The sequence below is a fragment of the Staurois parvus genome, unplaced genomic scaffold (assembly GCF_062004578.1).
Source record: "Staurois parvus isolate SC_StPar_1 unplaced genomic scaffold, SC_StPar_1.0 ptg000071l, whole genome shotgun sequence".
Taxonomy (NCBI): domain Eukaryota; kingdom Metazoa; phylum Chordata; class Amphibia; order Anura; family Ranidae; genus Staurois; species Staurois parvus.
Genome location: NW_028317867.1, coordinates 4,082,185 through 4,106,977, shown reverse-complemented (window position 1 = coordinate 4,106,977; position 24,793 = coordinate 4,082,185). Strand labels below are relative to the sequence as shown.

The 24,793-nt window shown below is 39.9% G+C and overlaps 1 protein-coding gene across 8 annotated transcripts in view; it reads right to left on the bottom strand.

The window, feature by feature from the left end:
• Positions 1 to 24,793, bottom strand: part of EXOC1 (exocyst complex component 1) — a 105,493-nt gene that overhangs the window by 18,457 nt on the left and 62,243 nt on the right. For 3 of the 8 annotated variants that reach the window (XM_089669268.1, XM_089669272.1, XM_089669269.1), the window contains 4 exons: positions 22,583 to 22,618; positions 21,774 to 21,818; positions 13,717 to 13,880; positions 11,473 to 11,583 (listed from right to left, as the gene is read on the bottom strand). In XM_089669268.1, coding sequence (XP_089525394.1) covers positions 11,473 to 11,583; positions 13,717 to 13,880; positions 21,774 to 21,818; positions 22,583 to 22,618 — 356 coding nt within the window. The remainder of the gene's footprint in view (positions 1 to 11,472; positions 11,584 to 13,716; positions 13,881 to 21,773; positions 21,819 to 22,582; positions 22,619 to 24,793) is intronic. The other 5 variants (XM_089669273.1, XM_089669275.1, XM_089669276.1 and 2 more) reach the window with 2 other exon arrangements.

Here is a 24,793-nt window from a genome sequence, read left to right as displayed (position 1 = left end):
AACCACTGCTTCCTCTGGAGGATCCCTGTACCTAGGGATAAACTTTTCCAAGATTGTTAAACTAGAAGGCCAGGAAGTCCACACCTGGCAGGTCCTGGAACATCTCTGGGTGTAGGGACCACTGCGCTGGGTCCAGGAGCTTGCATATTGTCTAGCCTTGGATGTAATCAGCCTACAAAGTGGGAGCATGAAGTTCTGCTCAGGACAGGATGCAGTCTACTCTCTGGCACCACCACAATGTCTGTTTCCTTCCTCATGGTTGATGTAAACTACTGCCTTGGAATTGTCTCCTTGAATTCAGCTCAGATGAACCTCCAGCAGGATGGTTCAACACTGCAGACAGTCAAATCGCCCAAAGCTCCAGGATGTTGATTGGGAGACATGACTCTGACAATCACCAAGTCTCTTTCACCAACAAGTTTCATAGGACTCCTACCTAGCCCATCATTAAGATCTTCCAAAAGACGTGAAGGAAGGACTTTTCCAATTCCAGAGCCACCAAGCCAGGGTCCTCCTTGCAAAACAAATCAGTATGTCCAAGGAATAGACTGACTTGTCCCATGTTGACGTAATGTTGCATTGTGGAGGTGTGGAGTGAAACTGGGCAAATTGGACTGTCTCCAAGAAAGCTACAATCTGGCCCAAGATTCTCAGGTAAAAACAGAGTTGGATGACTCCTTGACTGTAGAGCTTGAATCTAAGATCAAAGAGACTGAAATTTTTCTTGTGGAAGAAAGACCCTAGTTGTAGCTGTTGCAAGTAATGAGTCAGTTCCAGTGCTGGTTACTTCAGATTCAGGATTTATTTAGGTTTGGTGGGATTTTACTCTCAAACTACTTAGTTTTACTATTCTTAGTCATCTTTACACTTGCTCTACAAACACATTGCATTAATAACACCACTCTGATACCATAAGCTATTATTTAAATAATAAATTGCTTCCTTTCTGATCAGACTGATAAGATGATGGTGCACAAGCTTCCACATTCACCCATTAGCTTTTATGAATTACAATATAAAATGTGAGCCAGACTTTTACAAAACCACAACAGATGAGTGAAATTAATAATTCAGAACGTCATAATTTGGATTTACTAATTAGTCCTCTGTGTTCCCTTAGAAATATTGGGTAGCAATTTTGTGGTTCACTCAACTGTTCATCTCCACATAAAAGCTTTCTGCTATTTTCCTAGATACTTTTTAATAGATAGACAATAAGTAACCGTATTTTGGTTTAGACCATAAGTCATTTGCTGCTGTTTTTAGTGGTGTGTTATTACAGGAGAACCTGGTCTGAGAACAAATTATCATATCTAGATATATAGATAAAAGCATGTTCGTTTTGATGGCACAATAGTTCTAGGAAATACATTTTCAGCAATAAACATAGCCAAAGCAAAAAAGAGCAAACCTATTATTTGGGCTTCCAACCTCAAAGTGGTTGTAAAGGAAGAACGTTTTCACCCTACTGCATTCTTTGGGGGAAAACCATTGCACAGAGCAGGTAAGTAGAACATGTTTGCTATTAAAAAAAACAAAAACAAAACAAAAAACCCCAAAAAACAGAACCTTTAACCACTTGCCATCCGGCCGCTGTATATAAATGGCCGGACGGTGGCAGTCCAGGGGCGGGTTGCCATTCATTAACGGCACCCGCCATTATGGACTGTTTGCGCTCCCTGGGAGTGCTCAGCACCACGATCCGTTGCCCGCTGTGTCCTCCGGACACAGTGAAACACTGATCGTCGTACGGGACCTCTGTGCGAGGTCCCGATCATGTGATCACTGGTTGGCCAATCAGTGATCACATACATAGCAGTAAGCAAGATGTCACTTCTGACATCATTGCTTACAACGTGTGAAATCTGTGAATGAGGTCACATGGTACAAGGCTATTCACAACAGCCTTGTGCCATGTGACAAGCTGTGACCAATCACAGCTCACACAGTAGTTCCTAATGGCTGCAAGAATGCAGCCAGAGAGAAGGAGAAATGATTGCTTTTATAGCCTTTATGGGTGTAAAAACAATCAGTGTAAAAAAAAATAAAATAAATAAAAAAATCTTCATCGCCCCCACAAGTAGCACAGTGTCACCATGGTGACACTCTACTGCTAGGTTGACAGTATGTAGAAAAAAAAACCATAAATAATAATATAAAAAAAAATATAAATGTAAAAAAAAGTTTTAAAAATCATAATTTTTGGTTATAAAATAATTTGGGTTTTTTTTTTTTTTTTTACTAAAAAGATAACCGAATAAATTTTGGCCAAGATTTATGATGAAATATTATTTATTTGCAAACTTTTACAAGAAAAACACTTTTTTTTCAAAATTTTTGGACATTTTCATTCATATAGCAAAAAAAAAAAAAATCCCAGTGGTGAATAAATACCACCAAAATAAAGCTTTATCGGTCTCAAAAAAATGCTAAAAAAGTCATATGGGTACAGTGTTGCGCAATTGTCATTCAAACTATTCATACCCCTATCTGAACCCCAATATTTAAAGGGTCAAATGATATTTCAGTTATAGTTGAAGTCCAGTGGACTTAGCCATTAGCTTTTATGTTTTAGGTCTCCAGTAATCCAACCCTTCTGCTGCATTCTTCAGAGGGAAAGATAGGGGGGCCTCATGGCCACAGCAAATGTGTAGATCTGGAGCATCACCAGGGTTCCTGATGGATATGAGAAACTGTTGACCACAATAGTAAACTGTTGGTTTAACTCCACAGTAGCCACTAGCCACCAAAATAATTCGATTTTTTTGTATTCATTGCAAAATCCTTTTCTTGAAGTCCATTGAAGGACACAGGAAATGCCAGAGGAAAGCACTATAGAATAGCCCAAACCAGAAGCTGGACAACCTGACCCTGAAAAAAGCGGAACCATAACAAATTACCATTTAGGGAGGGATAAAAACAACCAATCCGACATAGTTAACAAGGAAAGGGCTTAAGTCCCTAGTAGTAAAAGGTTTAAAACAATGGAAGGATAAAGCCAGCCAGTCTAAGTAGTTGGGTCCTAAGCCTCTGCTTACCTAACCACATAAGAGTTCTGAAAAGAGAACTTCATACCTCGAGAGATTGGGAAAACAGAACAGTCAAAAGTGCGCGGATTCAAACATGCTTGGGAAATTCATAGCTCTATACTCAAGACAAAAAGTAAAATGCATTCACCAGCCATTTTATTAGGTACACCTTGCTAGTACCAGGTCGGACCCCCTTTTGCCTTCAGAACTTCCTTAATTCTTTGAGGTATAGATTCAACAAGGCGTTGGAAACATTCCTCAGAGATTTTGGTCCTTACTGACATGAATTACTGTTGCCCATCATCTTGAACCAATCTGCCCATCCTCCTCTGACATTTATCAACAAGGCATTTTCATCCACACAACTGCCACTCCCTGAATATTTTAGCTTTTACGGACCATTCTCTGCACACCCTAGCGATGGTTGTGCATGAAAATCCCAGTAGATCGGCAGTTTTTGAAATACTCAGACCAGCAAACCATAGCACCAGCAACCATGCCAAGTTCAAAGTTACTTAATTCCCCTTTCTTCCCCATTCTGATGCTTGTTTTCAACTTCAGCAAGTCGTCTTCACCACGTCTAGATGCCTAAATGCATTGAGTTGCTACCATGTGATTGGCTGATTAGCAATTTGTGTCACCAAGCAATTGAACAGGTGTACCTAATAAAGTGGCCAGTAAGCTTGCATACACACAGTACTGTGCAAAAGTCTTAGGCAGGTGTAAGAAATGCTGTAAATTAAGAATGCTTTCAGAAATAGAAACATAAATATCTATTTTTATCAATTAACAAAATGAAAAGTAAATGAACAGAAGAGAAATCCAAACCAAATCAAAATTTGGTGTGACCACACTTTACCTTCAACACAACATTGATTCTTCGGTTCCTCTAGGTACACTTGCATAGGAGTTTTTGAAGGAACTCGGCGGGTAGGTTGTTCCAAATATCTTGAAGAACTAACTGCAGATCTCCTGTGGATATAGGCTGCCTCAAATCCTTCTGTCGCTTCATGTAATCTCAGACAGACTGGATGATGTTGAGATCAGGGCTTTGTGGGAGCCCAACCACCACTTCCAGGACTCCTTATTCTTCTTTACGCTGAAGATAGTTCTTAATGACATTGGCTGCATGTTTGGGGTTATTGTCCTGCTGTAGAATAAATGTGGGGTCAATCACATGCCTCCCTGATGGTATGGCATGATGGATAAGTTATCTGCCTGTATCTCTCAGCGTTGAGAACACCATTGATCCTGACCAAATCTCCAAATCCATGTAAGGAAATGCAGCCCAAAACTTGTAAGGAACCTCCACCATGCATCACTGTTGCCTGCAGACACTCATTATTGTACCGCTCTCCAGCCCTTCATGAACAAACTGTTTTTGCTACAGCCAAATATTTAAAATTTTGATTCATCAGCCCAGAGCACCTGCTGCTAATTTTCTGCACCTCAGGTCCTATGTTTTTGTGCATAGGACATGGAAAATAGGCCAAGCGATTAAAATATGCACGGAAACATAGGAACTGGGTTGCAGAAAAATGGCAGCAGGTGCTCTGGACTCAGTACTTTGTTGAAGCGCCTTTGGCAGCAATTACAGCCTCAAGTCTTTTTAGGTATGATGTGACAAGCTTTGTCCACCTGAATTGGGGACTTTTCTGCCATTCTTCTTTGCAAATCCTCTGACGCTCAGTCAAGTTAGATGGGGACCGTTGGTGGACAGCCACTTTCAGGTCTCTCCAGAGATGTTCTAGGACATTCACAGTTGTCCCTAAGACACTTCTGTGTTGTTTTGGCTGTGTGCTTAAGATTGCTGTCATGTTGGAAGGTGAACCTTCGGCCCAGTCTGAGGTCCTGAGCCCTGCGGAAAAGGTTTTCATTGATTATATCTCTGCAATTTGCTCCAATGAGCTTTCCCTCAGCCCTCACCAGTCTCCCAGTCCTTGCTGCTGAAAAACTACCCCAGAGCATAATACTGCTACCACTATGCTTCACTGTTGGGATGGTATTGGGCAGGTGATCAGCAGTGCCTGGTTTGCTCCAGACGAAACATTTAGAACTGAGGCAAAACAGTTCAACCTTGGTTTCATCAGACCAGAGAATCTTGTTCCTCACAGTCTGAGAGCCCTTCAAGTGTTTTTTTTTTGCAAACTCCAAAATGGGCTTTCATGTGTTTTGCACTGAGGAGAAGTTTCCGTCTAGCCACTCTGCCACAAAGCCCACATCGGTGGACAGCTGCAGTGATGGCTGTCCTTCTGGAACTTTGTCCCATCTCCACACTGGATCTCTGGAGCTCAGTCAGAGTGACCATCCGGTTCTTGGCCATCTCTCTTACTAAGGCCCTTCTCCCCGACTGCTCAGTTTGTCTGGTTGACCAGCTCTTCGTAGAGACCTGGTTGTGCCAAACTTCTTTAATTTGAGAATTATGGAGGCCACTGTGCTCTTGGGAACCTTCAGTGCAGCACAATTTTTTTTAGCCTTCCCCAGATCTGTTCTTTGCAATAATCCGGTCTCTGAGCTCTGCAGGCAGTTTCCTTGACCTAATGGCTTTTGCTCTGATACAGTATGCATCGTCAGCTGTGAGGCCTTTTATAGTGAGGTGTGTGCTTTTCCAAATCATGTCCAATCAATTTGGCTTACCAAAGGTGGAATCCAATCAAGGTGTGGAAACATCTCAGCAAAGATCAAGAGAAATGGGAAACACCTGAGCTAAATTTCAAGTGCCTTTTGCATACATATGCAAACATTTCTAAAATTATGCTTTCACTTAGTCATTATGGGGTACTAAGTGTAGATTAATTAAAAAAATGAATTCATCCGGAACTACTGCTACAGGGCTGCACAAAATCACGTATATTATTATACAGTATTTAATATACAGTATTTATACACGTATATATACGTGATTTTGCACTTCCGGGTAGGGGGTAAGCGCACTGCCCTACCTGTGCCATCATTGGTGGCTACAGCTGTCAATCACCAGGTCCCAGCTGGAGAATCCCCGCTGGCACCTGCTGAAAGCCGAGGAACAACACAGATCTCTTCCCAGTCAGCACCGACATAGCAGAGCAATACAAAGCAGCATGGTTCCCTAGTAAAACACACACAGCACACATGGTAAAACAGCACACAGATAACCCTTTGATCACCCCAGATGTTAACCCTTTCCTGCCCAGTGTCACTAGTACAGTGTCAGTGCTTTTTATTAGCATCACTGCATTAGTGTCATTGGGATGTCAGTGGCAGTTAGTCAGTCTCCCCCCCAAAGTGTCAGAATGCCCACCGCAGTCCTGCTATAAGTCACTAATCGCCGCTATTACTAGTATAAAAAAAAAATTCCAGTATATATACCGCCATTTGTAGATACTATAAATTTAAACCAATTAATTTACATGTATTGGGATTTTTTTTTTAAGAAAGACATGTAGCAGAATACATTCTGGCCTAAATTTATGATGAAATTTGATTTTTTAAAAATTTTTTAGTGGCTATGTTTTATAGCAAAAAGTCAAAAATATTGGGCGTTTTTTCAAAATTGTTGGTCTTTTTTTGTTTATAGCGCACAAATGAAAAAGAAAAAATCGCAGGGGCAATCAAATACCAATGAAAGAAAGCTCTATTTGTGGGGGAAAAAAGGACATACATTTCATTTGTGTGCAGCGTTGCATTACTGCGCAATTGTCAGTTAAATTAATGGAGTCCCGTATAGCAAAAAATGGCCTGGTAAGGAAGGGGGGGGGGGGGGGGGTAAATCCTCTGGAGGACAAGTGGTTAAACAACTCTAGCATCAGGCTGCAACATAACAAAACTGAAAAAGTGAAGTAGGTCTGAATACTCTATGAATGCACTATATAATATACGGGCAGCACAGTGACTAAATGGTTAGCACTTCCGCCTGGCAGTACAAGGGTTGTTGGTTCAAATCCCGACCACGGCACCACGTGCCTGGAGTTTGCATCCGGTCTAAATTGGCCTTAGTATGTGTATATATGGATGTGAGTTAAAAACCCTAGATTGTACACTCCTTGAGGGTTAGGGAATGATGTGAATGAACAAATATATATATATATGTGAATATATTAAAAGTGCTGATATAGATATATGTGTATATATATATATATATATATATATATATATATATAAACATATACATACATACACACACAGCAGGTACAATAATTATTCTCCATTTTTCTAGGTAAATATATTTTGAAAGGTGCTATTGAGATGAAATTTCCACCACGTCGGTAACAAACCATGCAATTCATACATACAAAGAAACCAAATCAAATAAGTTCAGAAATAAAATTATGTGTTAAAAAATGGAATGACACAGGGAAAAAGTAATGAACACATGATTTAAAGGGAGGTGCAAAAAGGCATGGAAAGCCAGGACACCAGCTGAAATCTAATAGTAATTAGAAAGCAGTCCTGCCCCTTGTCAGTGCAAAATTAATATCAACTGACGGCCTATAAAAAGATGTCTCATTACAAAGGTGTCACATAAGAAACATCTCATGACAAGTAAAAGCAAAAAGGTCTCTCAAGACCTTAGCAAACTTATTGTTGAAAAATATATTCTGATGGCATTGGTTACAGAAGGATTTCTAAACTTCTGAATGTCCCAGGGAGCACTGTTGGGGCCATAATCCGGAAGTGAAAAGAACATCATTTCACCATAAACCAGCCATGACCAGGTGCTCTTTGCAAGATTTCTGACAAAGGAGTGAAAATAATTATCAGAAGAGTTGTCCAAGAGCCAAGGACCACTTCTGGACAGCTTCAGAAAGACCTGGAATTAGGAGGCACAATTGTTCAAAGAAAACAATAAGTAATGCACTCAGCCTCCGTGACCTGTATGCACACTCACCACGCAGGACTCTATTGCTGAAGAAAAAGCATGTTAAAGCTCATTTAAAAGTTTGCGGCACAACATTTAGACAAGCCTGTGAAATACTGGGAGAATATAGTCTGGTCAAACTTTAACTCTTTAGATGTCATAATACACACCATTCGGGAGGTCAAATGGCACTGTGCATCGCCCCAAAAACACAATACCAACAGTGAAACTCCATTTCATTAAAGGAAGGATGAATGAAAAAATATATAAAGACATTCTTGATAAAAAATCTGCTGCCATTTACCAGGATGATGAAGATGAAACAAGAGTGGACATTTCAGCAAGATAATGATCCCAAACACAAAGCCAAGCAAACTCTCAATTGGCCCAGCCAATCACCTGACTTGAATCCAATAGAAAATCTAAAGAAAAAACTAAAGATCAGAATTTATAGAAGAGGCCCACAGAGCCTTTAGGATTTGAAGACTGTTTGGGTGGAAGAATGGGCCAAAAATCACACCTGAGCAATGCATGAGACTAGTTTCTCCATACAGGAGGCATCTTGAAACTGTCATTACCAACAAAGGATTTTTACGACCTATTAAATAAATTTTAGTTAGCAAGTTCAATACTTTTTCCCTGTGTCATTCCATTTTATTACACAACTTAATTTCTGAACTTATTTGTTTTGGTTTCTTTGTATGTATGGATTGCATGGGTTGTTACCGACATGTGGTGTAAATTTCATGTCAATAGCATTTACCTAGAAAGATGGTGACTTGTTCAGTACCTATTTTACAAGATTTTATATATATACATATATGTTTTTTTTTTTTAAATAAAGAAAAACGGGGCAGACTCAATGGACCACTTGCTCTTTTTCCTGCCATCACTCTTGCTTCTGTCTTTCTAATCACCTCAAGGTGAGACTCATCAGGGAGAACAGTAAAATTCACTAGAAACTACAACTTCAGAAGGGTGTGAAAATGACTCCCATGTCCAGCAGAGAACTCAGAAGTTGATCCCACAAAGTCAGCATGACTGAAGGGGTAAGATGCATTGGAAACACAAGTAGGTTAGAACATAAAATGGGTGAGACAGGTTACACCCTAATGGAGCTGAGGATGAGACTAGATACAACATTGCCTATTCATGACTTCAAGAGTCACAGGACCAAGAATACTCCATGCTCCTCAGATCCAATGAAGCAGCATCATCTGTGGAACAAGGGGTAGGAATCTTGTCAGGACAACAAAAAACATTCACCTGTGTTTAGACTAGGAAACAATGCCAGGAAGGCTCTTTTCACAAATCTGCAGAGTAGCCAAGGAAGAGGGAACTAACCAGAGGTGGACACGTCCCATGATGTCCTTATGGTATTCCCTGTATTCAACTAAGGATACCTGCAACAGAAAACTAGTTTGTTCTGTCTGGAGATAGCCCAGGGAGATATGGGGACCACCCCTGACTGACCGACCAAGCTGACAGGGACTCAGATAAGGTAGACCCTAAAACCACAGGGTAACCAGACTGTAGATGTCAGTACCCTCAAAGGGTACAGAATAAACAACCATGGAAGCAGAAGCAGCAGTGGGACATTTTTCCTCGCAGATGGATGGCAAATGGCATTTCAATAGAATATATAAAATTATACAGTATGTATCAAATTAGAATGGTTTTAGGTATCCATTTTCCATTAAGTGGTATATCTTCCAAACTTAAAATTTAAAGCACCCAACCCCACAAATAAAGCCCATTTAGTTTTTTGAAATATGTATTGTTCCAAGCAGGGGGACATATTGCATAACCTGTAACAAACATAAACTGTGTGTCAAAGAATAAGTAGGGCAGGAAGATTTCAGCTTTTACAGGAGATACGATTTCCAGCCTGCCATGTTATCTATCCAAGATAGGACTGTCTTGAAAACGGATTGGCTCTTGGAAAGTAAGCAACGATATTCTTAAATATTCAGTGTGTTCATATCAACGCATTACCACAAAGAATATATGTAGTTTCAATGAGTGGTCTCGTCAGTAACAGGTTTACATAAAGGCCAGAGCATTCTTTAGGGTCAATTCCATAGAGACCTTGTCCCTAACTTAAATAAAAACTACAGGTAAAAAGACAGAAAATCAAGTTTTATAAATGCTCATTTGTAGTGTTTTTCCCCAAATAAGAATTTTTTTTCATTCACTTGCATGTGCCTAGAATACCTAGTTACTGTCGGTGCTGGCCCAGCATCCCTGTCTCTCCCCTAACAACCATACACAACCTTTTATGTAGCTGCCTGGGAAGGAGTGAATTCTATAGAGTGCCACTTAAGTGGTAGCACTAAATGTGCTGGGGCTATTGACATCACATTCAAGATGGCGGTGCCCAGTTTCAGTCTCAAGGCTTCTGGATGTTTAAACCAAGGACACTTTTACAGGTAACATGCATAAAATACACTAACACCTTCCTGGCCAGCCTACAGCAGATTGATGGCCGGGCAGGACACTCCTCGTTGTGACTGGGCGCCATATAACATCCTGTCAAAACGAGTCGCTCATGCGGCCGCGGAGCGGCGCGATCTGCCACCGACTGTGTCCACGGGACACAGCTGATGACATATGACTACACCGGCATTACCAGTGTCATGTGACCGCTGTGACCAATCACAGCAGATAACAAGTGAATTGTATACAATGGATGGCTTCCTGTCATCCCATCCATTGTATATAATTATGTTGTTAGCTGTGACTGGTCAAGACAGTCACATGATACAGACAGGGCAAATCAGAGCCCATCTGTATCATGTGATCAGCGTTGCCCAATCACAGCTAATCACAACAAAAGACTGAATGAATCAATTTCATTCAGTAACAATGATTGCAAATATCAATGAAATACATTGGTATAAGCAATCATAATGTGTTAAAAAACCCTGATTACTTGCCCAAAGTAGTCCAATGTTACTATGGTAACATTGTATTGCTTTGGTCACAGTGTGCTGAAAAATAAAATAGTAAAAAAAATAAAAAATTAAAAAAAAAAATAGAAAGATTTGAAAAAAAAAAAAAAATTCAATTATTATTATTATTTTCACCAAAGAAATGTAGCAGAATACATTTTGACCTAAATTTATGAAGAAATGTTATTTATTTGCAAAATTTCATAACAGAAGCGAAGAAAAGTGTGTTTTTTTCCAAAAGTTTCAGGTGTTTTTTGTTTTATCAAAAAATAAAAAAAACTCTCTGGTGATTAAATACCACCAAAAAAAAGCTCTATTTGTGTGAAGAAAAATGCTAAAATTTTCATATGGGTACAATGTTGCATGACCGTGTAATTGTTATTCAAAGTGCAGCAGCGCTGAAAGCTGAAAATTGGCCTGGGCAGGAAGGGGGTAAAAGTGCTTGGTAATGAAGTGGTTAAATGGCCATATAATCTTCCCATTGAGACTTATTTAACCTCTGGCTTCAATAAGGCATATAATTTTGCTTCCTCCTCTATTTTTTTTCTTTTTGCACTCTGTAGCTTTTTATTGCCTGGCTTGAAAACAATAAACTAGACAGAAATGGTAATAAAACTAACACAACTACCATTAATAAATAAACAGTGCACCTTACCATAGATGTCCGAGACATGCTCTGATGCTGAGATAGATTGAAGAATTTACTGATGAAGTCTTGTTCTGCCAGACAAAGCGGCTCCAGTTCACTTAAGACCTGTTCAAATATCTGAGAAAATACAGGATAGATTGACTGTGTAGACCTCATTAGGCATATTTAAGCATTTTAAACTATGACAGACAATAACATAAAACACAAAAGGTAATAATTAAAACACAAAGGCAGAAAATACCCACACACACTTTAATGGTGGCTATACACATATATACGTACAGTCAATTAAAGGCTGCTACTGCAAAAGCAGAGATAATTCTTCCATGATAGGAATATGACCTGTCTTCCCTGGAACTAGAACTTAGAGAGAGACAATAGCGGCTGCTTTTTTTCTGGACAGCCGTTTATAAACTGCACCGCAGAAAACAGACATGTGACCAGTGTGCCCAATTAATGCCTGTGATCAACAGTCATTAACTACATTAGATCCCAGGCAAAATGCACAAAGTTAATCAGAGTGGCTCTATGCCTTGTGATGATTGCCAATCACAGTGATCACAGATGTAAACAATGCTTGTGTTTACAAGAGCCCCCCCCCCCACTAATTCTCTGGGATCTCCTGCCTTCCTACTTTTCTAATGTAAACAATACTACATCCACTGACCACAAACTAAAGAGAAGCACACAGAATAGAAAAGTAGGGTACACCAAGCAGCAAGGAAGAGGGGGTACACACAGGCCATATTGACCACCAACAGTTATGGGGCACTCATTACAGATTAACAATACTTGGCAGGGAACCAATACCGAATGATGGGGATATCACTCCAGATTCTAATCGGTCCTAATCTGGCAGGCTGCACACCATTATCTACCAACTTTAAAGGAGCATTCACCACTGACCAGCAATATGGGGGCACTAACTCCTGACCACTGATATCTGCAACTCCTGTCTTGACTCCTGCACAGTATATGCTATGCCCTAAACAAATTAACTGACAGCATTTTAGGGTCTTAAGAAATAAAATAGGCAGGTTTTGTTTTCAAAATTATTATCCTTTTCTCCTTTATACAGTAATAAAATGAAAATAAAAATCAGTTATTAAATACACCAAATAAAAGCTCTATTGGTCTCAAAAACCTTTAAATCAAATTATAATTTTCAGTCAAGCTGTCAGAGTACTGAAAACTGAAAAATGGCCTGGTAAGGAAAGAGTATGCATGATAATGTAGACCTAACTCAGGAGAAAGCAATGGCCGACATTAACTCCGTTGTCAGGCATAGCATATTTCTGAATCTGGGGATAAATACAGTTTCCTTCCTTGCCTTTTGAGATAAACCAGAACATATGCTTGTACCCCTTTGGGGTCTTAACACCACAGATGTTCTTCTGATTAAATATTGTGCCTACATTGTGTACAATTACTCATGCTATGGTACTAGATTGGATGTTGATCTGTATTTTAAATGTCTGTGGACCACCTTGTAAGCACTTGCCATTTTCATTCAATAAAAATGTATTATGGAGAAAAAAAACAGAACACAACCTTCACCATTCCTAGAATCTATTATGCTAATTACATCCTCCAAACTACTAAAGAAAGGATCATGAAAGCTTTTTTGCATTTCTACACCAGACTTTACAAACTCATTTTGTTACGTTGATCTGATTCTTTTGACCTTAGCTTCCTCCCTCTGCAACAATAAGAATTTTTGGATTTCCCCAAGTACTGAGTAAGGAATTGGGCAGGTCCTATCTACATTTTCTAAACACTAGACTGTTGGTGGGAATCCACAGGGCCATACAGGCCGTAGTTGATTATATGACCTGTCTTGATAAAAATCCTTTTTTTTTTGGAAGATCACAACAGTAGAGTATTTGATGTCCCCAAGTCTCATAGGGGGACCTAGTTTTGTCATTTTCTTAAATAACAGATTTGTATCTCAGACTGCTTGTTGTTTCTTGCAACCTACTTGTAACCTATTCTGACTGGCCACAGTTAAGCAAGAAGTGGATGCCATATTTGTTTGTACCTTTTCTGTAAAATCTTTTTTAAATAAAACTATTAAAAATTATTGGAACAAGGACTAGTAAGCTGCGATATAGCACACTTTTACATGTTTCTGGGTTTAAATACACTTTATGACATAATTAGAACAAACACGTTTGTTTTAGTCACTCTTGTATAAAACCAAATAACACAAAATAGCACTGCAAACAGCCTAAAAGGATAACCTGAAAATACCTTATCAAACTTGGTGCGGTCAGCGACATCCAAATCAGAGGCAGACATGTTGCCCATATCCAGTAATGAAGATGACTGAGACCTGCGACTTCCTGAACTCTGGACTGACAACTTATTCAGACTGGATGTGGATCCCGTCAATTTTCCAGAGCTCCCATGAAGACCTAGATTCCATCACAAAAATACAAGTTGTATAATTCAGATCTACATATCATGATCATCTGTACTGCTGGCTATACTGACCAACTAACCTCCCCTGTCCTGACTTTCCTAAATGTAATTAAAGCTCTGGTGGCACAGTAAGTAATTTTATTTTTATTTGTAAGCCTGCCCTGGAAAGACATAGCTATTATTCTACTATTATTGTTTTTATTATTAGAGAACTCAGGGAGAACCTGTCAAATCTTAACTGACCTGTAGAGAATACAGCTCCTAGGGTGCTGCATACTCCAACACACAACTATGCTTTGTTGTGCCTCTTTTCCCTCTGGAATAATTGGTCTTCATAATGGCGACCTCACAAATCTCAGCATCACAAAGCCAGCATAGAGAAGAATGCAGGAAATCTTGGCTGATCTCTGAGATCAAACCTTTAGCGAACTGAAAAGATCTTTTTTCAGTTAAGAAAAATTAATAAGTACACATAAGAAAATACCACATACATTAAGCATTGGTGAATTGACCCTTATAAAAGTTCTTTGTTTTCATATCTTAAACATCAATTAGTGGGGTGTCCCTAAAGAGGACTGCAATTTGCAAGCTATTTTGTAGTTGGAGTTTGCAAGCTAAGGGCCTGAAACTGCTCAGTAATATCTAAGAAGGTATATACAGCTTGGGTCTTAGGAAAATGTGTGTTGCTATCCCCACACTCTCCAAGAAAACAATAATATGGGCCTGTGGGTGTAGTTATTTATTTACCATCACAAACAGCTGATTGTTTTTCACTCTTTTTAAAGCCCAAATCAAGGCAAAAAAGTACCCTAGCAGTGGGACACCTGCACTGCAAGGGTTAAATCTTGTTATGTCTAGAGGTGCATGAATAAGGTATAATACTTGCCTAAGGCTGGCCATACATTATACAATTATCTGGAGATTTTTGGTTTAGATTTACCAAAAATCATATAATAGGAGGACAAACCTAAACAACACTTTCAGTTGTATCCAAATAGGCAGGCCCTTGCACTACACAGTTGAAGGTAAATCCAAAGGAAATTGGGCAGAAAATTGGAAGATAATTGTATAATGTATGGCCAGCCTTATTCCTTGTTCCAGTAGGTTCCCTCCACTAGTGTGACTAGTCCCACAAAGCCACCCCTCAAAGGTACTCTCTGTCGTGGTTGCACATCTACCTCTTCTATTTAAATTTCAAGGTTAATAGTCCTACACTGTATGTGATGAGGCTGAAGAAACAGCACACAAACCAGAACACCAGGGAGAGGAGTACAGCACCAAAGTCTGCTGGAGCAGGGAGACATGGTAAGTAATACAGCCTGTTTCTCTACCCCCAGACATAATGGGGGTTAAGTTACCGGAGAGTGCAAAACCTGGTGCAGCTGTGCATGGAAAGCAATCAGCTTCCAGGTTTTATTGTCAAAGCGTACTTGAAAAAGCTGAAGTTGGAAGCTGATTGGCTACCATGCACAGCTGCACCAGATTCTGAGTGCAACAATTTTAGTAAAAATGAATATTTAACCATTACAGTGCAAGGGGGGCCCACTGCAAGAGTAGATTTTGTCAACAACACTTTGGAGTTTGGCTTCTATCACTTCATAAAACCTGACAACTATCACCAGTTAAAAAATAGCCTTTTAGGAAAAAACTGGGAAATATTATTTGAAAATTGGAAGAAGAAAATTTTATATATATATATATATATATATATATATATATATATATATATATATATATATATATATATAGGTATCTCTCTGCACTATAAAAAAAACAAAAACACAAACACTAGGGATCATCTATTCTATATCATGACAATAAACCCACTGACGTGATCTCTAAAAGTATTACGGAAATGTGAGAGCTGGATGGCAAATCCTCATTTCATTTTTGACCAGTTACATTCAAATTCTTTATCTTCTGTACAAAAAGATTTTGCAAAAAAAGAAAACTGCAATTTTGTTAACATATACTTTCTTGGACATTTTTTTTGTTATTCACCCAGGAGGTCAAATCCCTCAACCTTCTTTCTCCTAAAAGAGTTAGGCCAAGCTGCACTTGTCCATATTACTTGGCTAAACACTGGGTGCATTCATATATGTAGAGTATGTAGTGCTAGGTTTTCGTGCTAGCAAGCCTAGAGTGCTTTTCAAGCCATGTGTCATGCATTCACTCTGTATAAATGTTCATTTGTAAAATGAATATTTGATACAAATATAAAAAAAGCATCAGGAAAAACTGACCAAGAAACAAATCGGGTTAATTTACTAAAGGCAAATATACTTTGCACTGAAAGTGCAGTTTCTCCAGGGCAGTGGTCTCCAAACTGTGGCCCTGGGACGGGATGCGGCCCTTTGCTTGCCTTTATTCAGCCTTTGGGGCAATATCCCTCCCACTGGCACCTACAGTGGGGAATAATTTTTGCCACTAACACCAACAAAGGGGCACTATTCCTTCCACTGACACCAAGGATGCAGAACTATTCCCCTTACTAACACCAAATACTCCTCCACCTGATACTACAGATGGTTCACGGTTTACTCTCATGGATGCCAGGATATTTTCTACTCCAAGTGACCATGATCTGGCCCCCCAAAAGCTTTATGGACAGTAAACTGGCCCTTTGTTTAAAAAGTTTGGAGACACCTGCTCCAGGGTGTAGTAAATGAGGTAAAGGTTTACTTTGCAAAGAATACCCAATTACATGCAAGGAAAATAAAAAAAAAACAGCACTTTTGCTTGCACAAGATTGAATGATAGAAAACAATGGACATTTATATGCATAAATACTGTACCATCTCTACCCTCCCCCTGTTTTTAGGGGACTTTGTGAACACACTCTATGATACTGTTTTCTAGGCTTACAAACTTTATATTGGGAGTCCACTCCTGAAGCACTGGAGTTATTGTCATGAAATGTGTTGGGCCAAAGGACGTACCCATTATTGTTTTGTCAAATACTTGAATTTATACATGTATTATTATGTGAATATCATACAGATTGTATACCATATACGGTAGTGTTTTCAAATCAGATTACCATTTTATAAATTGATTAATTTATGTAAAAAATATTTTCATCTATTGTACAATAAATCTTTTTATGCAAATGTTGTACCTCATTTAAAGTCAATCAAATAAGTTCCTGTTCTTTGTCAATGCAAAATGGGGGATGAAGGCACCACATTAAAAGGCACCAGCTCACAATTTTATTATTTATATGATGATAGAAATCAGCAGAGCTTCCCCTCAGATTTAGAGCAACTGCACTTGCAGTCCACAGATTATTTGCCTTTAATAAATCAACTCCAATATATTTTTCTTCTAATTTTGTTCCCTACAAAAGAATTTTAAATTAGATTTACCGGTAATTCCAGTTCCTGAAAACCTTTATGATGTCATCCTTAACCCGAGAGATGATCCTTCTTACCTGACTATCCATACACCTACTGCAGTCTTGCAAAAAGCCAACTAAGCAAAACCATAACTGTAGATGTAGCCCTGGTTCACACCAATGCAATTTCAGATGGGAATCAAGATTCTATGGTCCAGAGACTTCAATGGAAACACTTTCAAAATGCTTTCAAATTGCAGCAGGTTTTCTTCCCCAGCACAGAAATCACAGCTGGATCCAAATCATGTCAATATTTTATCAGAATCGTATCAAGGTGCACTGCAACTGCACTTGAAAATCGCAATGAAAAATCGGATCAAAATCAAACTACATCACCGTGAACCTAGCCTGATGGGTATAGTCAAAGGCATAAATAGAACCTTCAGGGCCCCAGTGCAAAAATCCATGAAGGGCCCCCCGGCTGGGACACATCCCTCCAAGCCCAGTGTCAGAACGCCAGGGTCCAGTTGCAAGTGCTACCTTGGTAGTTCTGCCACTGGTATTAGTAGTTTTTTATTTTTACCATTTAATTTACAGTATTATTTTTTATGAGACCCGTTGGAGGAGACAGGATCAATGGCAGTGCTGGGAGGTTGTTGGAATCAGTGGCAGTGCTGGGGAGGGGGGAAATCGGATCAGTGACAGTGCTGGTGAGGGTGTGATCAGTGGCAGTGGTGGTGGGAATGGGATTAGTGGCAGTGCTTGGGGGTTGATGGGATCAATAGCAGTGGGGGAAGGGGGATGTGATCAGTGGCAGTGATGGGGGGGGTTTCATGGGATGAGTGGCAGTGATGGGGGGGGGAACGACAGAATAAGTGGCAGTGCTGTTGAGGGGATGGGATAAGTGGCAGTGCTATGGGAATGGAATAAGTGGCAGTACTGGTGGGGAGGAATGGGATGAGTGGCATTTCTGATAGGGAGGAATGGGATGAGTGGCAGTGTCCTGGGGGATGGGTGGGGGAGTGGAAAGAGTGGCAGTGCTGGTGAGGGGAGGGGATGCGATCAGTGGCAGTGGTGTGGGGATGGGATCAGTGGCAGTGCTGGTGGGGAGGAATGGGATAAGTTGCAGTGCTGGTGAGGAGGAGTGGGCTAAGTGGCCCTCCCTCCTAGATTGTAAACTTGAAAGAGTAGGGCCCTCTTACCCCTTGTACGCTGTCTGTTTTTGTTGTACTGTGCCATGTATTGTCCCCCCTATTGTACAGCGCTGAGCAAATCCTTTGGCGCTATATAAACTCGATGTAATAAATAATAAGTGGCAGTGCCGGTAGGGAGGAATGGGATGAGTGGTAATACTGGTGGGGAGGAATGGGATGGGTGGCAGTGCTGGTGGGGAGGAATGGGATGAGTGGCAGTGCTGGTGGGGAGGAATGGGATGAGTGGCAGTGCTGGTGGGGAGGAATGGGATGAGTGGCAGTGTTCTGGGAGAAGGGGGAGAATCAGATCAGTGGCAGTGCTGGGGGGGTTGATGAGATGAGTGACCGTGTTGGTGGGCGGATAGGGTCAGTGGCAGTCCTTGAGGCTGGGGGATGGAATCAGTTGCAGTGGTGGCAGGGGGATTGGGTTCTGTGGCAGTGCTCGGTGGAGATGGGATCAGTCATCAGTGGCACTAACTGGTTGAATTGGTTCCCTCTCCTAGTCTCTCTGGCTCCCTGCACATGCCTCCTGTGACACCTATCCTGATATCACAAGATAGGGTCTCCTCAAGCTTCCGCCCCATGCCCAACCTGCCTGCAGCTGTGAATCAATGGGCAGCCGCAGAGAGTGGCTGGGTGAGTGGCACTGTGCGATTACTATGGCAGTGACTTTGAGTTTACAGTGTACATGAGCATAATTAGAGGTGAGCCTTCAGACAGAGGGCCCCTCCAACAGTGGTGGAACACCAGGGCCTGGGGTCACAAGTGCAGCCTTTGCAACCCTGGTAGTTCCGCCACTGGGTTTAGTTAGACCCTAGACCTAAATTAGATCTTTTTTATCACGGCATTCAGAAATAGACCAGACTCCCCTCCAGCCATGCTCCCAGCAGCAGAGACAACAACATACTGGAAGTGAAGTGCTTTAAAGTAGTTTTAACTAGTCAATGGACAGCTTGTTACCAAGCGGAGGCGAGTCAAAAAATGGTTCAAAAGATGTGTTATGTGCATTTTCAGGCGTTTTAGGTGCTTCTATTTAAGTATACAGGAGCCAAAAATGTGCTGCTCGCCTTAAAGAAGCTCATGTACTTTTTTTGAGCTTCAAGCAATAAGCTTCAACCTATGAACAGAATGGAAATATTGATGTTGAGCTTTAAAGCATTTTGGCAAATGACCTTCAAATCATTCAGGTGCAAATGAGATCTAAGATGCAATAGAGCTGTGAGGAGAAACACCTTCCTTTGAGGGATACTGTCCAACTAGAATCTTCAACCCTTAATATTTATCTGACAATAATGCACCTTGGCCAGTACTGTTCAAGCAAGTTTATTAAAAGTAGCACTACCACCATAGAAATCCACCTTGCCCTTATTGCTTGAAAATCTGCAATGTGACAATTCCCAGAATGCCTGCGGCGTAACACTATGGTGGTGAGTTACACAGCCATTTGCATAAGAACGTGTTCCAACATGTCCTAAATAGTACTCGCCTGGGTCACAGATCAGTTGGCTTGTGTGCGTTGCGCTATTGGTGGAAAATGAGCGACAGGAATCTGGAGCAAGGGATCAACATCAAATTTTGAGTAAAAATTGGCAAAAGTGTGGAACTTTATCTCTGTTACAGCAGGCTTATGATGAACTTTCCATGAAGAATCGAGTGTTTTTGAATGGCAAACTGGTTTATTGAGGGGAGGGAAGATTTCCAAGATGATGGAAGAAGAAGTGACCAGTCAAAAATGCAAAGGATGGATGCAAATGTGGACAGAGTGTGAACCCTCCTACGATCAGATCAACGATTGAGTGTGCGAATGATGCTAGATAAATTGAGCATGAAGAGTGAAACAGTGAGATCGATACTAATGTAATATTTGGCAATGAGAGGAATTCCCACAAAGATGGCACCTCTATTCATGACAGAAGATCAGAAAGAACGTCGGCTTCAAATTTCATCTTATCTTTTGAAGAATGCAGACGTTTGATAGGGTTATTACCAGTCCATTCCGGGAATTAAACGGTCACACCTCACACAAGAAAGGTAAGCCTACAATAATCCTTCTAAACTGATGCTTCTGTGTGTGATGAAACAGAAAATGACCCTCCAGTACAATCCCACAGTACAGGAAACACAGAGGACCTGAGGTAGGGTTTGACTTGTTCTCTACCCTCTGTCCCATTAGGTAGGCAGGTTCATCTCTCAAATTAAAATAGAAACATTTTTTTTTTTACTTTGAAGATCCCTTCTAGCACTTTTTAGTGTTCATGCATAGGATTTAACGAGAATTCATAAGTCAACACCATGCAATTAAAGCATACTTATAACTTCAAAATACTAAAAAACAGTGCTGGCTTTAGTTGGACAGATACTGCACCCATGATGACAGGCTCCAATATTTATCAGTTTTCCAAATGCATTCTTATACAGACAATGCAGTTTGCCCAGCTCAGTTTACTGTCTCTATTCTATGAGAACATATTTTTTTAGCTACTAAATGTCTGTCTAGATAAACCTCTCCAAAAACAGAAAATACTTCTGAGTGCACAATAATTTAAAAGGCACACTGGGGTGAGCAAACTGACTCTCAAATCACCAGAATCAGGATATGCATGATTCTCTGCACACCAGACTGATCTGCATTCAGGCAAACCAAACATCAAGAGAATCTGTGGTTCGCAAAGTTATTTTCTAAAAGGAAGCCTGTAGTTAAATATGCTACCCATTAGGTCTTAGAAGCATTGCACAATTTTTGCTAAACCAGCACACCAACCTGACGACAGTATAGTTTAGGGGTACTGGAGAACCCCAAACTAAATTTTCTTTGTTCTTCTACTTTCTGCTTGTTCTTCCTGTAGTATGGACGAGTTATGTCTACCTACCACAACCTCATTATTATTGGCAGCAGGACTTCTTGGCAACTGTTTGTACTGTTTTAAGGTAAAATACATTATGTCCTATAGAGAATCACCCCATTTTATGGCTATGCCACAAAACCAAATTTTAGTAGTCTGCTTATTATAGTTCCTAGTTATGATAAACCCCAGGAACTGTTTGACGAGGGGAACCTCTCAGTATTACCATTTCCAGAGGTCACTTGAAATTTTGCTTTTACTTTTGCCTTAAATGGTTCATAACTCACTAACAAAAAGACTGCCAATGCTTAATCTCATTTTAGACTGCCAATGCTTAATCTCATTTTAGACTGCCAATGCTTAATCTTATTTTAGCAGAAAAATCTGTTCACCTATGGCCAACAGGGCTGTAACAGTCTGTCCAAGCAGAGCCCACAAAGATCATTATATATTATCCTCAGATCAAAAATGCATCAAGTAGGGATTGCTGGTTGAAGGTGACCAGCTCATACTCACTTTCTGTCTCCTGTTTCACGGCACTCTCTTTTCGAGGCAGCGTAGCTGGGATGAATTAAGTTGCAAGCATCAAAGACAAAGATGCATTAGAAAACAGGCATTTAGCAAAGACCGTGCACAAGAAGCAAGTTAGGCACTAGTAAGAAAGACATGCAGAAGGCTATATTATGCAGTTACGGTTATCTTAAGCTGTAAACAGTTACATGGACAATCTGACATATTACAATCATGTAAAAACACACACACAGTCATAAGCTGTATTAGAACTTCAGTCTTATGTATGATGTAAGGGATGATGGAGTTATGTATATTTCAGGCATGAAAAAGGCACTAGCAAAGACAGGGAAATGAACTACGCCTAAATGCCTGTTTAAAGGACCAATGCAAATTCATTCATGGGTAACTTGCTTTTTGTTATACTGTGTAAACATGGTCAATGTTCATTTAATGGACTTTTATACTTGGACTACTGGTAAAAATAACAAATATGACCCTCAATAATAACCTATATAAAAATGGGAAAGTGTGTTATGCACAACAACTCAATTCTTCTTTTTTTTTTTTAAAATCTATAGCTGAATAAAAGTTATAAAATGTATTTGATTGCCAGTGCCAGCACACTGTCTTCTTCTAAAGAAGAAGCCCCATTGACTGTTTTTTTGGAGATTCTTGTGGGTAAATATGAAGTTAAGTAAGAAACAAGACAAGATTATTTCACAAGAAGACAAGGATTTTCTGACTTAGGAGGTGAACATCAGGGGGTATTTCATACACTTAGTAAACAATAATGTTTTTGCCTTCTCCTTTACCGTTTTTATTGATTATTCTTGTTGAACCAACATTATCTGCATTAAAAGGAGAAAAACGTGTAGTGTGAAGACAGCTGATACCATGTAACATATAACAAGGCCACCACAAAACCAGGCATGCCAAGCTACACACCTCCAACCATCAGCAAGCATGACTCTTCACACAAGCAATGAAGTGCAAGCATCATAGAGCACTCTATGACAAACTGATAGAGCAGAATTCAAATATATCCCACATGTAAGCTGTGCAAGGGCTACATAATAGCTGGAAAGCACCAAATTTTAGAGGGAATTGTATTCAGAGATGGTCTATCTGAATACATCTTGTTCATATTTAGCAGAGGCCACAGCATTGCTGCATGTAGTAATTAGATAGCCCAAGAGATCTACATTGATAGTTTCCCTCCATCTAACATATCTATCTTTCTACATGAAACAAGCTATGCAACGGTTTCATAGGTGGAAACTAATGATGCAGGTATTCCACAGGTATAGATAGGAGTACAGGTGTATACATATTAGTTTATTAGACACCTGTAATTTAACAGAAAACTTTAAAGAGTAACTACACTTTTGTTGAGAAAAAAAAACATTACCTTCTGGGTAATCTATGTACATTGCAAGGATTTGAACAAACTTTGTTGCAAATTCCTACCTTTTGTTATTCTGAAGAAATAGCTGTTTGTTTCTGTCCATGTACAAAGTGAATGCGAATGAGAGTGACTGTATAATTATCAATCAGCTGCTGCACTTGCAGGGTTCTACTGAGGTAAGTGGAAGGGTCTGAATCCCTTTAGATATAATTTCTTTTTGAGATGGCCAAAATCTGTATCTTAGTGCAGACTTCTGGGAACATCAGTAAGCCAATCACACAAGAAAGAAATTACATTTCTGGTGGGCGTCCTGTACACCATCTGTGTACAGAATGCCTCCAGGTTGCCATATTGCATTGAATTTTTATAGAAAATTGCAACACTGCAGATTGAAAGAGAAATGTAATTATTAACAAGATTAATTTACAACATGACTTGTGTAGCAATTGTAGATGGTATATTATTTTTTTTTTATTTGCTAGCTGCATTGAGAATCTCCTCTTTCAGGTTTGTATTCCTGTCTGTGATCTAAATTGGGAGACTTCGCTGTACTTTCTGTCCAAGTGACACTAGAAGAAATTAGGAGAACAGGTGTCTCTGGGACATAAAGCCATCAAAAGCCTGATAGTGGACGTAACAATTTCCAGCTCTTCTAATACAAAGAACCCTTTGTTGTTACTGTCACTCACATTTCATAGATTTTAGCTAATAATTCCTATCCCTGTCACATTGTTTCACAACGGGCAGGAAGTGAGGGACTTTTTCCCCAGATAGGGACACAGGCAGCTGATAGACGCTTTAACATTTTCACACTTTAACCCAGAAAAAAATTTTGGCTTGAGTTTGGATTTTTATTGCTGAACCTATGCAAAAAGTCTAAATGTACAATTATAATATATACATATACATTGTTGAACCTACAATGGGTTTTTATTTCTGTCCATCCAACCTAAAGCAATCCTGCCAGAAAGCACAATGACCAGGTGACCTCACTTTTTTGCTTCATAGTTTAGCAAAATCGCTTGGTCACCAAACTGATCATGGCCTGTAACTGGACAGAAAGAGAAGCAGTGCACCAATATGGGCAATCCTTCTTCCTTCCTTATATAATTGTATTCTATTGACTAAAAGCAGAGGATCACAGATTGGCTCACAGTGCTGTTCTTCTCTCCTCCATTCTAAAGCTGGCCACACACAGAGCAAATTTTGTCTGGTTCCTGTTGGACTGATCGAAATTCGTTAACGGATGACCTTGTTGACCCCTACCCAGCTGACATCCCTTGACTGAAAAACTGAATGTATCAGGTGGAAACGTGTTGGTCAAACTGCTGTATCCAGCCACTGATACAGCCCCTGTTAAGATATTTTGACAGCTGCTAGGGCTGGATGTCAATATACAAGAGCCACAAGATTGATCCATTCACACAGTTTGACATGGATAATGGAATTTGTTTTCTCTTTGTAAGAAAATGGCCAGCTTTAGTGTTTATGTGCCGGGTATTACAGGAGGTCCAGTGCTGTGAAGAAAGAATGCATCACACTTCCAGAGATAAAAGATTTAGGTTATTTGAAAAGTCCCATATGTAGAGCAAAGGTCTTATTTTCCAGCACACTATAT